Source organism: Lissotriton vulgaris, chromosome 8, assembly GCF_964263255.1.
Source record: "Lissotriton vulgaris chromosome 8, aLisVul1.2, whole genome shotgun sequence".
Classification (NCBI taxonomy): domain Eukaryota; kingdom Metazoa; phylum Chordata; class Amphibia; order Caudata; family Salamandridae; genus Lissotriton; species Lissotriton vulgaris.
This window is the reverse complement of record NC_141696.1, coordinates 830,828,129-830,841,022: the sequence shown is the minus strand read 5'-3', so window position 1 is coordinate 830,841,022 and position 12,894 is coordinate 830,828,129. Positions and strand designations below refer to the sequence as shown.

The following is a 12,894-nucleotide window of genomic DNA, read 5'->3' as shown; positions in this document are numbered from 1 at the left end:
CCACTGGATGGACCTTAACTACCTGAAGTTAAACATAGGTTAGATGGAGGTCCTGTTCCTTGGCAAGCAGCACTCAATCTGGTACTCATTCAGGTGGCCAGAATCCCTGGGTTCTTTCCTCAGCGGAACCCCAAGGTTAAAAACGTGGAGGTTTGTTTTGACAATAAACTCACTTTTGAGAGTCAAATCACAGCCTTAGCAGGCAAGTGTCGTGCCATTATTAGATCTCTTTAACATTTTATCCATCTTCTACCATTCTCTGCCCAGAATACTGTGGTCTTTAATGGTCTCTCGAGTTGAATATTGTAATGTCTAACACCTGGGAGCCTCTCAGGCAAGGATCAAGAGAATCCAGCTAGTACAGAACTCGGCGGCACGCCTGCCGGTTAAACTCCCCAAGCGTGCATCTAGGAGTAGGGCACTTCAGAAACTACACTGGCTCCCAGTGGAAAAGAGACATACTTTGAAGGCCCTTTGCTACTGTTATCAGATCCATAGGAAGACTGGGCCAATGTATCTACACTCGCTTTCCGCTCTATACTCTCCTAGAAAGTGCCTCAGCTCCTCTGAGGCACTACTTTTGCAAGTGCCCAGAATCCAGAACGCCCGCACTGGCAGAAGACCTCTTTGCTATATTGCTTTTAAATTCTGAAATTCCCTTCTGCTGCGGCTGAGGTGATCCCCATCGGAGCCTCAGTTTTGCAAAAACCACAAGACTTGGCTTTTTTAGGCCCCCCTCTCCAGTTTGTCTCCTCAGCTTGTTTCCGACTGCTCATCACTGGGACACCTCTCACAGGAGTAGCTATGCGCTTTATAAAACATGCATTATTATTAATATTATCATTATTACTACTAAGACAGGACACAACTGGAGATATTTTGAAAAAAATGTTTACAACTTTAAAAGTAGCAGCAATGAAACATACAGGGGCTTATTTATGAGAGCCCCGTATTACTTTTGCAGCATGCAGTGGTACATGCATAAGGTAGGGCTTTCATAAATATTTATGAAGCCACGGAAAGCCACACTGGTGGCTTTGAGTGGCTTCATAAATCAAGAGTAAGGCCTTGCTGCGCAAATCGCTGTATCGCCTTACTCTGTGCCAAGAAGGCGGTCCATGGGCGTTGCAATGGGTTTTCCTATGCAAAACCCATTGAATTTGATATTGCCCCAGATTTACAAAAACATGTAAACCTGGGGAAGCATCAAATCTGTACGCCTTCCAAGGTGAGGCATAATGAGGAGAAATGTGTTAATTTCTCCTCATGTTTTCCTCTTTCCATGGGTGCTGCATTTTGAAGCACACATAGAAAGAGGAAAACGCCTCGTAGGATTGTTTTAGTGCAGGAAGGTGCCCCTTTATGCTCAAAACAATCCAGACTGCAAGTGAGGCACCCTTGCATCATGGTGCAAGAGTGTCTGCGTTAGCACTAGGCTGCCAACAATGCGCTACCACAGGCAGAACGGATAGTAATGCATTATATTGCTTAAATACGGTGCATCCTTGTCCTTTCACTGAGGCGTAGGGCAGCGCAGCAAGGTGCCTTGCTGCGCTGTCCTAAGCCAAATTGTCGTAAAGAGCATCACATTGTGATAGCCAGTAAGTGCGCTGCAATGTTGCGATGTGCCTCACAAGCACCTGATCAAAACAATGCTACTTAAAGAGCTAAGGGGCATATTATCAAGCAGGGCGTTAAAAATATCGCTGTTTTAGCTTTAGAAAACTGCAGTTAAAGCAGCGAAAATGGGCTTGATAATATACCCTGGAGAATTCCAATAGAAGCCCATGTTCAAACCAGAACATGGGTTTCTATTGGAATCCACAAGGCCGTATTATCAAGCCCATTATCGAAGCTTTAGCGCCCTGCTTGATAATATGCCCCTAAAGCTGTGCAACAATTTTTCGCATTAATCGCAATTTTCTGCCGCCAACCTATATCTATTGCGCACCTATTAGATTTATTTAATTTACCATATCTTTAGTTTTGACCAGTTTATTCTTTCAGCTGCAATGTCATAGACGTATTTTACAGCGGCGTGTCTCCATATTTTCTTAATTGATCCACGATCGTCCTATAGTGGTAAAGTTAGGAAGCGCGTTAATTTTACATTGCAAGAAAACACATGATTATCAGAGAGGTTTATAATCATGATGTTATAACACGTTTTATACCCCAGTGCAGTATACACGTATCAGGATACAGTAAGTACCATTTTTTAATTGTTCTTACGAAAGGGAAGAGTTTTACTGTGGACAGTCAATAAACATAGCATAACTGGCCTCACCCATTAGGCAATTGAATTCAGGACCGTGGTGAAACATTGGATCCGATGCTTAAAGCTTACAAGTTAAGCATGCAAATGAGTGAATGAATCTCCAGATAAAAATGCAGAAAGGTAAAAAGTATGCACTGGTTTGTAACTGACAGATGGGGCCCTAACTCACAAGAATGTTGCTGCGATTTAGTCTTGTAGGACTGTTTGCTTAATACTGAATTCTGGAAATAGGTTTGGTGAATCCAGGAACACTCCTAGTTTATTCCTGGAATTTATGAATGAAGAAGAAGTTTTCCAAGAGTAAATAAAATATTCTCCTAGCAAAACCTTTGTGAACTGGTCCCATAGATGGGCAGTGGATTTGGTAATGAAGGTGGAAATACAGGGGCATATTATCAAGCACGGTGTTAACATTATCGCCGCTTTAGCAACATAAAACTGTTGCTAAAGCGGCAATAATGGGCTTGACAATACGCTGTAGAGAATGCCCATAGAAGCCCATGTTCAAACCGGAACATGGGCTTCTATTGGAATTCGCAAGGGCGTATTATCAAGCCCATTATCGTCACTTTAGCGACAGTTTTCTGCCACACAAGCGGCCATAATGTTAACGCTGTTTCTTGATAATATGCCCCACGCTTCGGTGACTGCAGATACATTTGCGCAAACATTCATTCCTAGTAGTAGGATCAGTGCAGAGACACTGTTGCACTCACCTTGGCTCACAATTAGTGACATCCAAGCCCCCAACACTTTCACATTCCACCAGTCATTGCATACTCACATGTTCTCGAACTGACATAACACACTTCAAACATTCTATCAGCACACCATGTGCATCAAACAGGCAAGGATAATACCGCATACCTTCTACCACTAATTGACACACAATAGCACAACAGTACAAACAATAACCTTAAAAAGGACAACACTACAGTGGGTATTTCTTGTTGTATGTTAACAGAGAGACCATTGAAATTGAGGGAACACAGAGTTAAAACCTTGTGTGCATGCTAAAACCTTTGTAAACCCTATTACACACACATCTGCACCTTTAAACTTGTGCATCAATTACCTAGACTTGACAAAGTTTTGCAAACTGTGTGGAAAAATCCACCACCATTTTCAGAAGAAGGGTGTAGATAGCGCAGACTGTTGCCAGTTAAAACAAAAAATGATTTTTTTTTTTTTAAAGGACACTTGTAAAATTGCCCATTTTGAATAAAAGTGCACATACCAATTTCCTACATCTTGGAGACTTCACAAACACAATGTTATAGAACAAATGTACAGAAAAGGAAACCTATGCTACTCAAAGTGTTCCTTGCATTCGCATGAATATTTTTTGTGAATAGCTGAGACATTTGAAATTTTTCACAAAGCATAGCTGCATGCATAAGCATCCAGATATTCACATCTCTTTTGAAAATGGGGAGCTTAATTAATAAATTCTGGCCACCACTGACCCATATTTAGGGGCATATTTATCAATATTGCATGCAACGCAGCTGCTGCGCTGTGCTGCATGAAAAGGAGAGGGCAAAAATGTTTTATATTTAACACTATATGGCACATTCCTGCTGTATCTCTTCTCTGGTGCACTTTTGGCTACCTAGCACCATTGCAGTAGCCCTTGCATCATGGTGCACTGGTGCCTCTGTTGCAGGCAGGATTTTCTTTGTGCAGGAAGGGACAACTCCCTGCACAAAAACAATCCTCTTCTGCTTTTTACTCTTTCTACGTGTGCTGCAGAATACAGCACATGTATTTAGAGGAAACAACTCGTAGACATAAAGATATTTCTCCTTGTTACGCCTCTCCTGGGAAGCGTAGCCTTTTGATGCATTCCCAGGTCTTACACTCATGGTAAACTGGGAATGAGTCAAAATTCACAGGTGGATGTGTGGGAACATCTGTGCTCCACCCATTAACTGCCTCCCTGGGGCCGAGTAACACAAGGCAGTGACTTGCGCTACCTTGTATTATTTCAGGTTTAACAAGCACACTGGACCTCACAAGGTGGCCTTGTGTGACTTGGCAAATCTGACTTTTGTATTGTGTTTCACTTGGGTTGCCTTGTGTGACGCAAGGGCAACACAACACTTTGATAAATCTGGCCCTTGGTCTTTACGCAGACTTTAACTAATCACTGAGAGAAACTGATAATTCCCTAGCTCTGGCTGGGCCATTGACTCCTGTAAATATAACATATTCAAGGAAGTGTAAAATAAGGAAAACGCAACTGTAGTCGAGAGCTTCAAAAAAGTGAAACAAAAGCTAAAAATAGGCAGAATATCCAAATCAAAGTCTAAGATACCAGAGAGATGGGTCATCATTTTAAAGTTATTGATACCTATTTGATTTGAAAAGCAACATTTTCATTAATTTGGCATGGGCTCGAGGTGTGTAAAGGGTCTATTTGAAATGTATCAAGATGAACCTGGGTAATATGTTCTTTCCTGATTTTTTATAAGATTTTGTTTTTGATCTCTTCCTCTCTTACTGTGTCTGTTTAAAAATGTAAATATGGGAAAAATGGAAGAAGTAATGAAGTGATACAAAGTTAATTTAATGCTTGCAATTTGGAATTTATTTTTAAATGATACTGATACAAAATTAATTGTAATAGGTAATCACCTAATGTTCTGTATATTTTCTCTTAGACAGTAAAGAGTTTGATGCATTTGTATCCTATGCAAAGTCAAATTCATATTCAATTGAACATTCAATGAGTGAAAACTACACTGAGGAAGAGTTTGCAGTAAAACTACTTCCTGAAATTTTGGAAGACAAGTATGGTTACAAGCTGTGCCTTCTGGAAAGAGACATCATACCAGGAGGAGGTACTTTTTTATTATGAACTACATTTATAATATGTACTATTCATATTCATTATCAACTCCTGTGTCCTCAGACAGGGTCTGCTATATCATACAACGTTGTCTCTCAGTACATTCTATGGGTCATATATGAGAAAATGAGGCAAGAGCATGGTGCAATAACTGGGTGTGCCGCAAAGCTCCTTGAGTGGGACAACTTGTAGGATATCGAGCCCTCAGCCTACAATGTCTTCCCCTCTGCATCTCTGAGTCTTTTTCAAGAGGCCACTTGTGTCCTGTTGGAGACAATTTAGTAAATTCCTTGTTACTTTTTTACAGAATAGCAAACGAGTCATCAAGTTATTGTTACGCACCAAAAGTAATGTGTTCCCCTGACTATCATTTGTGCCTCTTTAAAAAATCCTCTTCAAATGGCACCCTAATGACCAAATACTTTTTTTAAATGCCTTTCTAATTAGGAGTTACCATTTTACCACTTCCAACTCAGACCATATTAAATATTAACAAACTTCTCTGGTCAGTATAGGGATTACTTTCAGCACTACTGATATTAATGTTGTGTTGAAACAGTGAGTACATTTTGCCACTTTCTATTTCTGAATTGTGCTGTCTGCAAGGACATAAAACAGGTTCTTGGTTCTGTGCGCCACCAATAAAGAACAACATGAAATGTCCCCAGTCCATAATGAGTGAAATGAGGCCTATGTTGTATGTGTTGTTCCCTATCTCAATAGTGGACTGCAGAGATGGTGCATAAATCCTGCTCAGAAAAAATAGATTCTTTGTTGCCTTATATGTGTTTTCTAGTGTGTGGCAACCACTGGGCAAAGAACTCTGGCAAAAATTGCAACCTGAGTGATGTCATATCATGTTTATGTATGTAGAATGTATTTCCATAGTGCAAACTAAGCCAAAAGGCAGTGGAGCCCTGAACATTGTCAAAGGCAAGCTTAAAGTTGGCGAGTAATAGGACAGGAAGCAGAGTTGTAAGCACTTAATCCATTGTGATGTACTTTTCTTTAAATTGGTTAGTCTTTACCTCTTTCCTAAATTGGAGCAACATTGAGGCTGTCCTGATAGATATGATTCAGAAAAGGGGGTGGTGATGAACAGAGTGTCTGAATTAAGCAGACCACTCTTACCCCGTCCAAAGATCAGGGCTTGATCCATCACCGTTATTTATCTCACTGCCCCATCCCAGCTCAGAACCTGGCTATATGCAAATCAGTCTGTCCCTGGCCCAGTGCATCATGGGAACAGGGCAGACTAAACTACCAAGCCAATTCTTCACCAGAAAGGAGACAAGCTACCGGGGACCGGTTTCTGGCATTTCAGCCGTCTTCGGCCCGGCTTGCTTGAATCCTGATGGAGCAGTGAGAAAGGGACTCATGTCTGAGTATACCCTGCCACACCTATAGTGGCCAAAACCCTTGCTCATTGCACCATCAGGATTCAAGCAAACCGGGCCGAAGACGGCTGTAATGCCAGAAACCGGTCCCCGGGAGCTTGTTTCCTTCCCAGTGTAAGAATTGGCTTTTGTAGTTTGGTTTGCCCTGTTCCCATCATGCACTGGGACAGGAACAGACTAATTTGCATACAGCCAGGTTCTGAAACTGGGATGGTGCAGTGAGCTAAAAAACGGTGTTGGATCTAGCCCTGATCTCTTGACTGGGTGAGAGCTTTCTGCTTAATTCAGAGACTCTGTCCTTCACCACCCCTTGTTGTAAATATTTTTGTCCACCCTAAGCGTGGAAGGGTATTCTCAGATGTGAGACCCTTGCTCATTGCACCATCAGGATTCAAGCAAACCGGGCCGAAGACGGCTGTAATGCCAGAAACCGGTCCCCGGGAGCTTGTTTCCTTCCCAGTGTAAGAATTGGCTTTTGTAGTTTGGTTTGCCCTGTTCCCATCATGCACTGGGACAGGAACAGACTAATTTGCATACAGCCAGGTTCTGAAACTGGGATGGTGCAGTGAGCTAAAAAACGGTGTTGGATCTAGCCCTGATCTCTTGACTGGGTGAGAGCTTTCTGCTTAATTCAGAGACTCTGTCCTTCACCACCCCTTGTTGTAAATATTTTTGTCCACCCTAAGCGTGGAAGGGTATTCTCAGATGTGAGACCCTTGCTCATTGCACCATCAGGATTCAAGCAAACCGGGCCGAAGACGGCTGTAATGCCAGAAACCGGTCCCCGGGAGCTTGTTTCCTTCCCAGTGTAAGAATTGGCTTTTGTAGTTTGGTTTGCCCTGTTCCCATCATGCACTGGGACAGGAACAGACTAATTTGCATACAGCCAGGTTCTGAAACTGGGATGGTGCAGTGAGCTAAAAAACGGTGTTGGATCTAGCCCTGATCTCTTGACTGGGTGAGAGCTTTCTGCTTAATTCAGAGACTCTGTCCTTCACCACCCCTTGTTGTAAATAGTCCTGATAGATATGGGCTGTTAATCCACAAGGTGGGCGCAGAGATGGAAAAGACCCGTTGTCTTATTTTTTCTTTTTTACACTTCTTACTCTGCAGTTTGAACCCACAGAGATGGTGATATAAGCAGGGGTGCAGGTTGTCCTGGCTTGACAGTGTGGGCCGGCAAGGGGACCTTGATGAAGTGCGATGTGATGTGTATGATGCCCTTAAGGAGTAGCAGTGTGGAATCTGGGAGGTCATTGAGCATCGCATTACCACCACCCGGATGTAGGAGTACAAGGACTTGAAAAGCAGTTCTGAAGATGCTTTAACTTTCTTTACAGGAGAGAGCTGGTGCCAAGCTGTCTTTGTTTTTTTGCAATGTGTTCCTTGAGGGAGAGGTTGGTATCTAAGTGAATGCAAGTGGTTTCGCAATCAGTTGTGCTTGAGGTTCAGAAACTGTCAAGGCTCATGGTATTGAGCCAGGTTTGTATGGTAATTTGTTTGTTGTACTTGGCAAATAATTCTGCTTGTTTGGGTTGAGCTTCAGGTAGGCACTGGACATCAAAGTCTAGATGATGTGCAAGTGATGTTTGGGGTGTTGGATGGATGAAGCAGAAGAAACTTACAAGTAGAGTGTGTCTCATCAGTGTATTGGTGAATCTTGATGCTCTTGTCTGTGAGTAGAGCATTGGGTAAATGCTCTGTGTAAACACTGAAGGCAACAAGAGATAGTATGGGAAACTGGGTTATTCCTCATATGATGTGGATCTTTTGTGACCTGGAGGTGCCCATGTGAAAAAAGTGTGTGCATGCGTGTTCTGTTTATAAGTATATTACTTAACCAATGCGCCTCTGCTCTGGTTTGTAACATAGTGATGCTATAAGTGTTTATCTGGCTGTTTGGGTTCATAGGCTGCCAATTAGCATTGCTGCTAATAAAAGGCTAAGCCTGGATGTTTCCCTGATTCTGATACTTCTAATATTTTTAAAACTATATTTAACTTGCATCTCATGGCATAAATCACCATAAATGCATCTGCCCACTTCAATTAATCTTTTCTGGTCTGCTGACAAAATATAATTTTTTTAGCATCTTCACTGGATTTCAGGCACTAATTAAGGGCCAGATTTACTAACACTTTGCACTAGGTTTACATCACTTTTGTGACACAAACCCAACACAATATATTAAGGTTGCAATTACTATCCAGCCGAAATCAGGATTTGTGTTGTTTCACAAAGTAGTGCAAAATTGTGCTATGCACTGCTTTGTGTTATTTTCCTTCAAGGAGGCTTTCCATGGGTGCCGCTTGGGCATTCCCATGACACCACCAATGGGTTTTGACGCAAATCTCTACCTACAAATGTTAGCAGACAAGGATTTGCACCACAATCTTACACCTCCTCAAGGCAAGCATAACGAGTAGAAATGTTTTAGTTTTGTTTCAAAAACTTTTATTTCGGTCACTAGGACCATTAAAAGTAAACACAGACACAAAAAAACATACATTAATAAGTACAACATACCATGATTAAAAAACACTCCATGAGTAATACAAATTCCAATTTTGAATCAAATGCAGACATTTTACCAAACAGCTAGGGGGGAAGGAAGGGAGGCATTGAATTAAAGCAGCGGGAAGGAATTATTTCAATTAATTAATGTGATGCGGTCGGCAAGCAACTAGACAAATAGCAGCAATATTTCAATAAATAATTTAAAAATACAAAAAAATGTACACTATTTACAACAAAATCAGATTTGTCGGAAATACTTTTATATACAAGATAATATAAAGCTAAAACCAGTATCTGGCAGAGACTGGACACATGGTGATCATATTTTATAAGTATACTGCAGATGCACATTTTATGATTTTTTACCCTTCTGATAAAATCCCATCTCCTTCGCTACATTGTGTTTAAGAATCGTGAAACAGCAAGCACAATGGGTTTAGATGTATCATATTTTAAAACCCGAAAAGCCTCCCTACAGTGCTCAAAACCCAGATTCCGACAAAGCTGTACAAGCCAGTAGCGCCTCGCTTTTTGGTAGCCAGGACAAAAAAATAAAACATGCATTTCTGTTTCCTCTTGTGTGATGCATACAGGGCAACCCTCCTCTTTCTGCCCAACCCATTTATTAGTAACCGCACGTACAGGTAGAGTGCTGTGTCTGAACTGTACATACAATTTTCTTGCAACCTGGGAAAGGATGTCATCCAGGAATATTTCTAGCTCATAGTTATCCTTCACTGCAAGAAACTGTGTTGTAAGAGAGCCAAGTTTAGGATTTGTTTGCATCGCTTCGAGCTTTAGGGTGCGATAGTTCTTAGGTATTAGAGCTCGGGGAACTAAAGGGCAAATGTTTTCATTTCTCATTGTTTTTCCATCTTTGTATGTGTGCTGCATTGTACAACATGCATAGAAGGTGTAGAAGCCTCAAAGAATCGTTTTTTGCACTGGATGAGACTCCTTCCAGTCCAAAACCTATGCTTCAGAGAACACCCTTGCACAAAGGCATGAGGATCTGAGCATTGCCGCATAGTTGATAAAAGTGTGCCAGCACCGGGGTAGAGAAATAATTCACCATATCTTAGTAGATATGTAACATTTTTTCTCTCCCTTTGATGCAAGGCTGCAAAGAAACTTTGATGCAGCGTTGTTTTGCGTCAGATAATGGTAAATCTTGGCCAGGCTCTTTATTCCAATTAATCTCCATTTCTGAGTGATGTGAAAACTGTGTAGGGGGTAGGCCTAACAATTCAAGTGCAATGCTACGACATTTCGCGAACAGGTTCTTGTTTGTCTTCCAATGCATCTTCCTATGCAAAAACATTTTTTGCAGCATAAGAAAATGTGATTACATTTGTGAATGGGGTCATTGTAAAACAGGCCCATTGTTTACTCTGCAATGTGCCCTTTTTAAATTCCTTTCTTTGTAACCTGATTGTCCTAATTCATTTCTTATTCTCCATCCTGTCTTGCAGCTTATGTTGAAGAAATTGCTCGAATAATTAAAAGGAGCAGGAGAGCAATATTTGTCCTCAGCCCAGCATATATGAACGACCCCGTCCTGTTTGAGCTGCAGACAGCCGTCAAGTGCACCTTGGAAGACGACAGCCCGAAACTGATTTTGATTAAATTCAAATCCTTTCAAGAGCCCAGATCTTTACCTCACGTCATAAAACGAGCTCTGAAAGTTGTGCCCACCATCCCTTGGGAAGAGAAATACGGCACATCAACGTCATCAGCTTCAAGATTCTGGAACAAGATTCGATATCACATGCCCATAAAGAAGAGCCCGGTTTCAAAAGACAAATATTCCTGTTTACCGAAGTGTTCTTCTCTTTAACATCAAAACGTGCAAGTTTAGTACATTTGAGCTTGTGTGTGGTTTATAGTGAAACGTGGGTCATTTGTTTATCGCCTGGCATGCATGGGAGATGCGGCGGGAGAGAGAGTTGTATTAAAGGCTTTTTAAACTCATCCTTGGTGATTCCAAACTTCAGTAAATCTATGCACTAAGCAGTCACAGTATATCCATACAGCGACTGGACCGAGCTGAAGCGGTCATATAGTCTTCTACCCAGTTGCCTCACAAACTTGTAATCCCCGCCTCTTTCCCTTCATCAGTATACTCCAACCTTCTCTCCTTTGCCATTGCGCCCCAGCTTCCTGTTATATACCAAGTTGAAATGTAATTTATGCCTGCGTATTTTGCATGAATTTGGGAATTTCACATTACACTCAAATGATGCTATGATGCCACGTGAGCAGCTGTAGTTACAGGTAATTCTGTTTTTGCGCTGTCATCGTTGACCCTTATTCACTACATCTTCTGTTGTCGACAAGCTGGGAACAGGAGCTGCCAGGACCAGGATGACCCACGTTTGCTGTATCCAGAATCGCAAGTCTTATTACTCCTTATGGCATAGACTAGCTATAAAAGGCATTTTTAAAGCGAGCAGTGCAGGCACAGTAAACTCCAACTCCTCTAAATCGTTGGCATTTGTTCAGTCTTGTACCGGCTCTTGCAGAAGGGGGATGGGAGCACAGTGCTTCACCTCCCAGCACAGTTCGCCCCTTTGCATCCTGGTAAATGCAGTTCAATTTACATGCTTACTGAAGCTTTGCAGAGTGTTTCACCAAAGTCGGTGCAGATTAGTGCTGGTAATCTCTAGACACATGTGTTTCTGGATTTTATCCTTCATCAGTAGAGATAAAACGAAATTCATCTAGGGTTTGCTGAGAAAGCTGCCACATTCCTCTCAGGTCTCTGTACCTCTCCCTGGCGCACAGGTGCATCTCCAAGAGCTCGTCAGCTCAGAGGCTCAGGGAGCCTTTTCAAACAGAAGGGGGATGGGAGTACACTGCTTCACCTCCCAGCACAGTTTGCCCCTTTGCATCCTAGTAAATGCAGTTCAATTTACATGCTTACTTGAAGTTTTGCAGAGTGTTTCTCCAAAGTTGGTGCAGGTTAGTGCTGTTAATCTCTACCAGCACTTACTCAGTCTTCCAGCCAGTCTGGCCTGCCCATATCTTTTCGGCCGCAGCACACGAAAGGCAGAGCGGCTCAGTGATGTATACAGGTGCCACCCTTTTCTAAGGGCATTGCACATAGTGTGTAGAGGCCATTTTCCAAATGCATTAAGGTAAAAGTTACTTACCTTTGACAACTCTATATCTGGTAGAGAAACAGTCTAGCCGCAGATTCATTAACTTTGGAAATCTCCCCAGGTGCCAGGCTGGATCTGAAACATTGTCAGCAGTACCTCTGCACGCCAAGGGACGGCGTTGTATGGCTCCGCGATGACGTTGACTCCGGTCATGACGTCAGTGGAGCCATATAAGTCCGCTCTGGCGCATATATGTCAGTTTCTTTTGTAAAATCTTACACTCCAGAACGCAGAGCCATCATAGGAATTGGTGGTGGAAACAGTGTGCCAAAAATGATCGAAAAATCTTTTGAATATTAACAAAGAAGAACATCAAATGGTATGTTAATACCCAGAATGGATTTTAAAGAAACCCCCAAAAAATCAACAGAACACAGGGCTACATGAAACCGTGCGCCCTGGTGAATAACCACTATGAACGGAAACTATAGACTCCATAGACCATTCATCAATAGTAATGAATGACTTGGTAGTAGCAAAACAAAGCTTACAAAGCAACTCTAAACTGTATGATGAATTACATCACTAATTGACATGTCAATGGTGCCCATTCAAGGTATGATGATACCTATCAAAAACTTTCAAGAAAAGAACAATAAAATCAATAGTGTTCACTGGTTTCTAAATCTGTGTGAAGAGAAAACATCCTGCACTCTACCGACCACACACATTTGGAAATGGATAGCATAG

At 41.9% G+C, this 12,894-nt stretch overlaps 1 protein-coding gene across 2 annotated transcripts in view; it reads left to right on the top strand.

The window, feature by feature from the left end:
- Nucleotides 1–11,010, top strand: part of LOC147698067 (interleukin-18 receptor accessory protein-like) — a 349,579-nt gene extending 338,569 nt beyond the window's left edge. The window contains exons 10-11 of one of the 2 annotated variants that reach the window (XM_086934736.1): nucleotides 4,942–5,121; nucleotides 10,516–11,010. In XM_086934736.1, coding sequence (XP_086790862.1) covers nucleotides 4,942–5,121; nucleotides 10,516–10,880 — 545 coding nt within the window. In that variant the 3' untranslated portion in view covers nucleotides 10,881–11,010. The remainder of the gene's footprint in view (nucleotides 1–4,941; nucleotides 5,122–10,515) is intronic. The other variant, XM_086934737.1, reaches the window with a different exon arrangement.
- The last annotated feature ends 1,884 nt before the right edge of the window (nucleotides 11,011–12,894 follow it).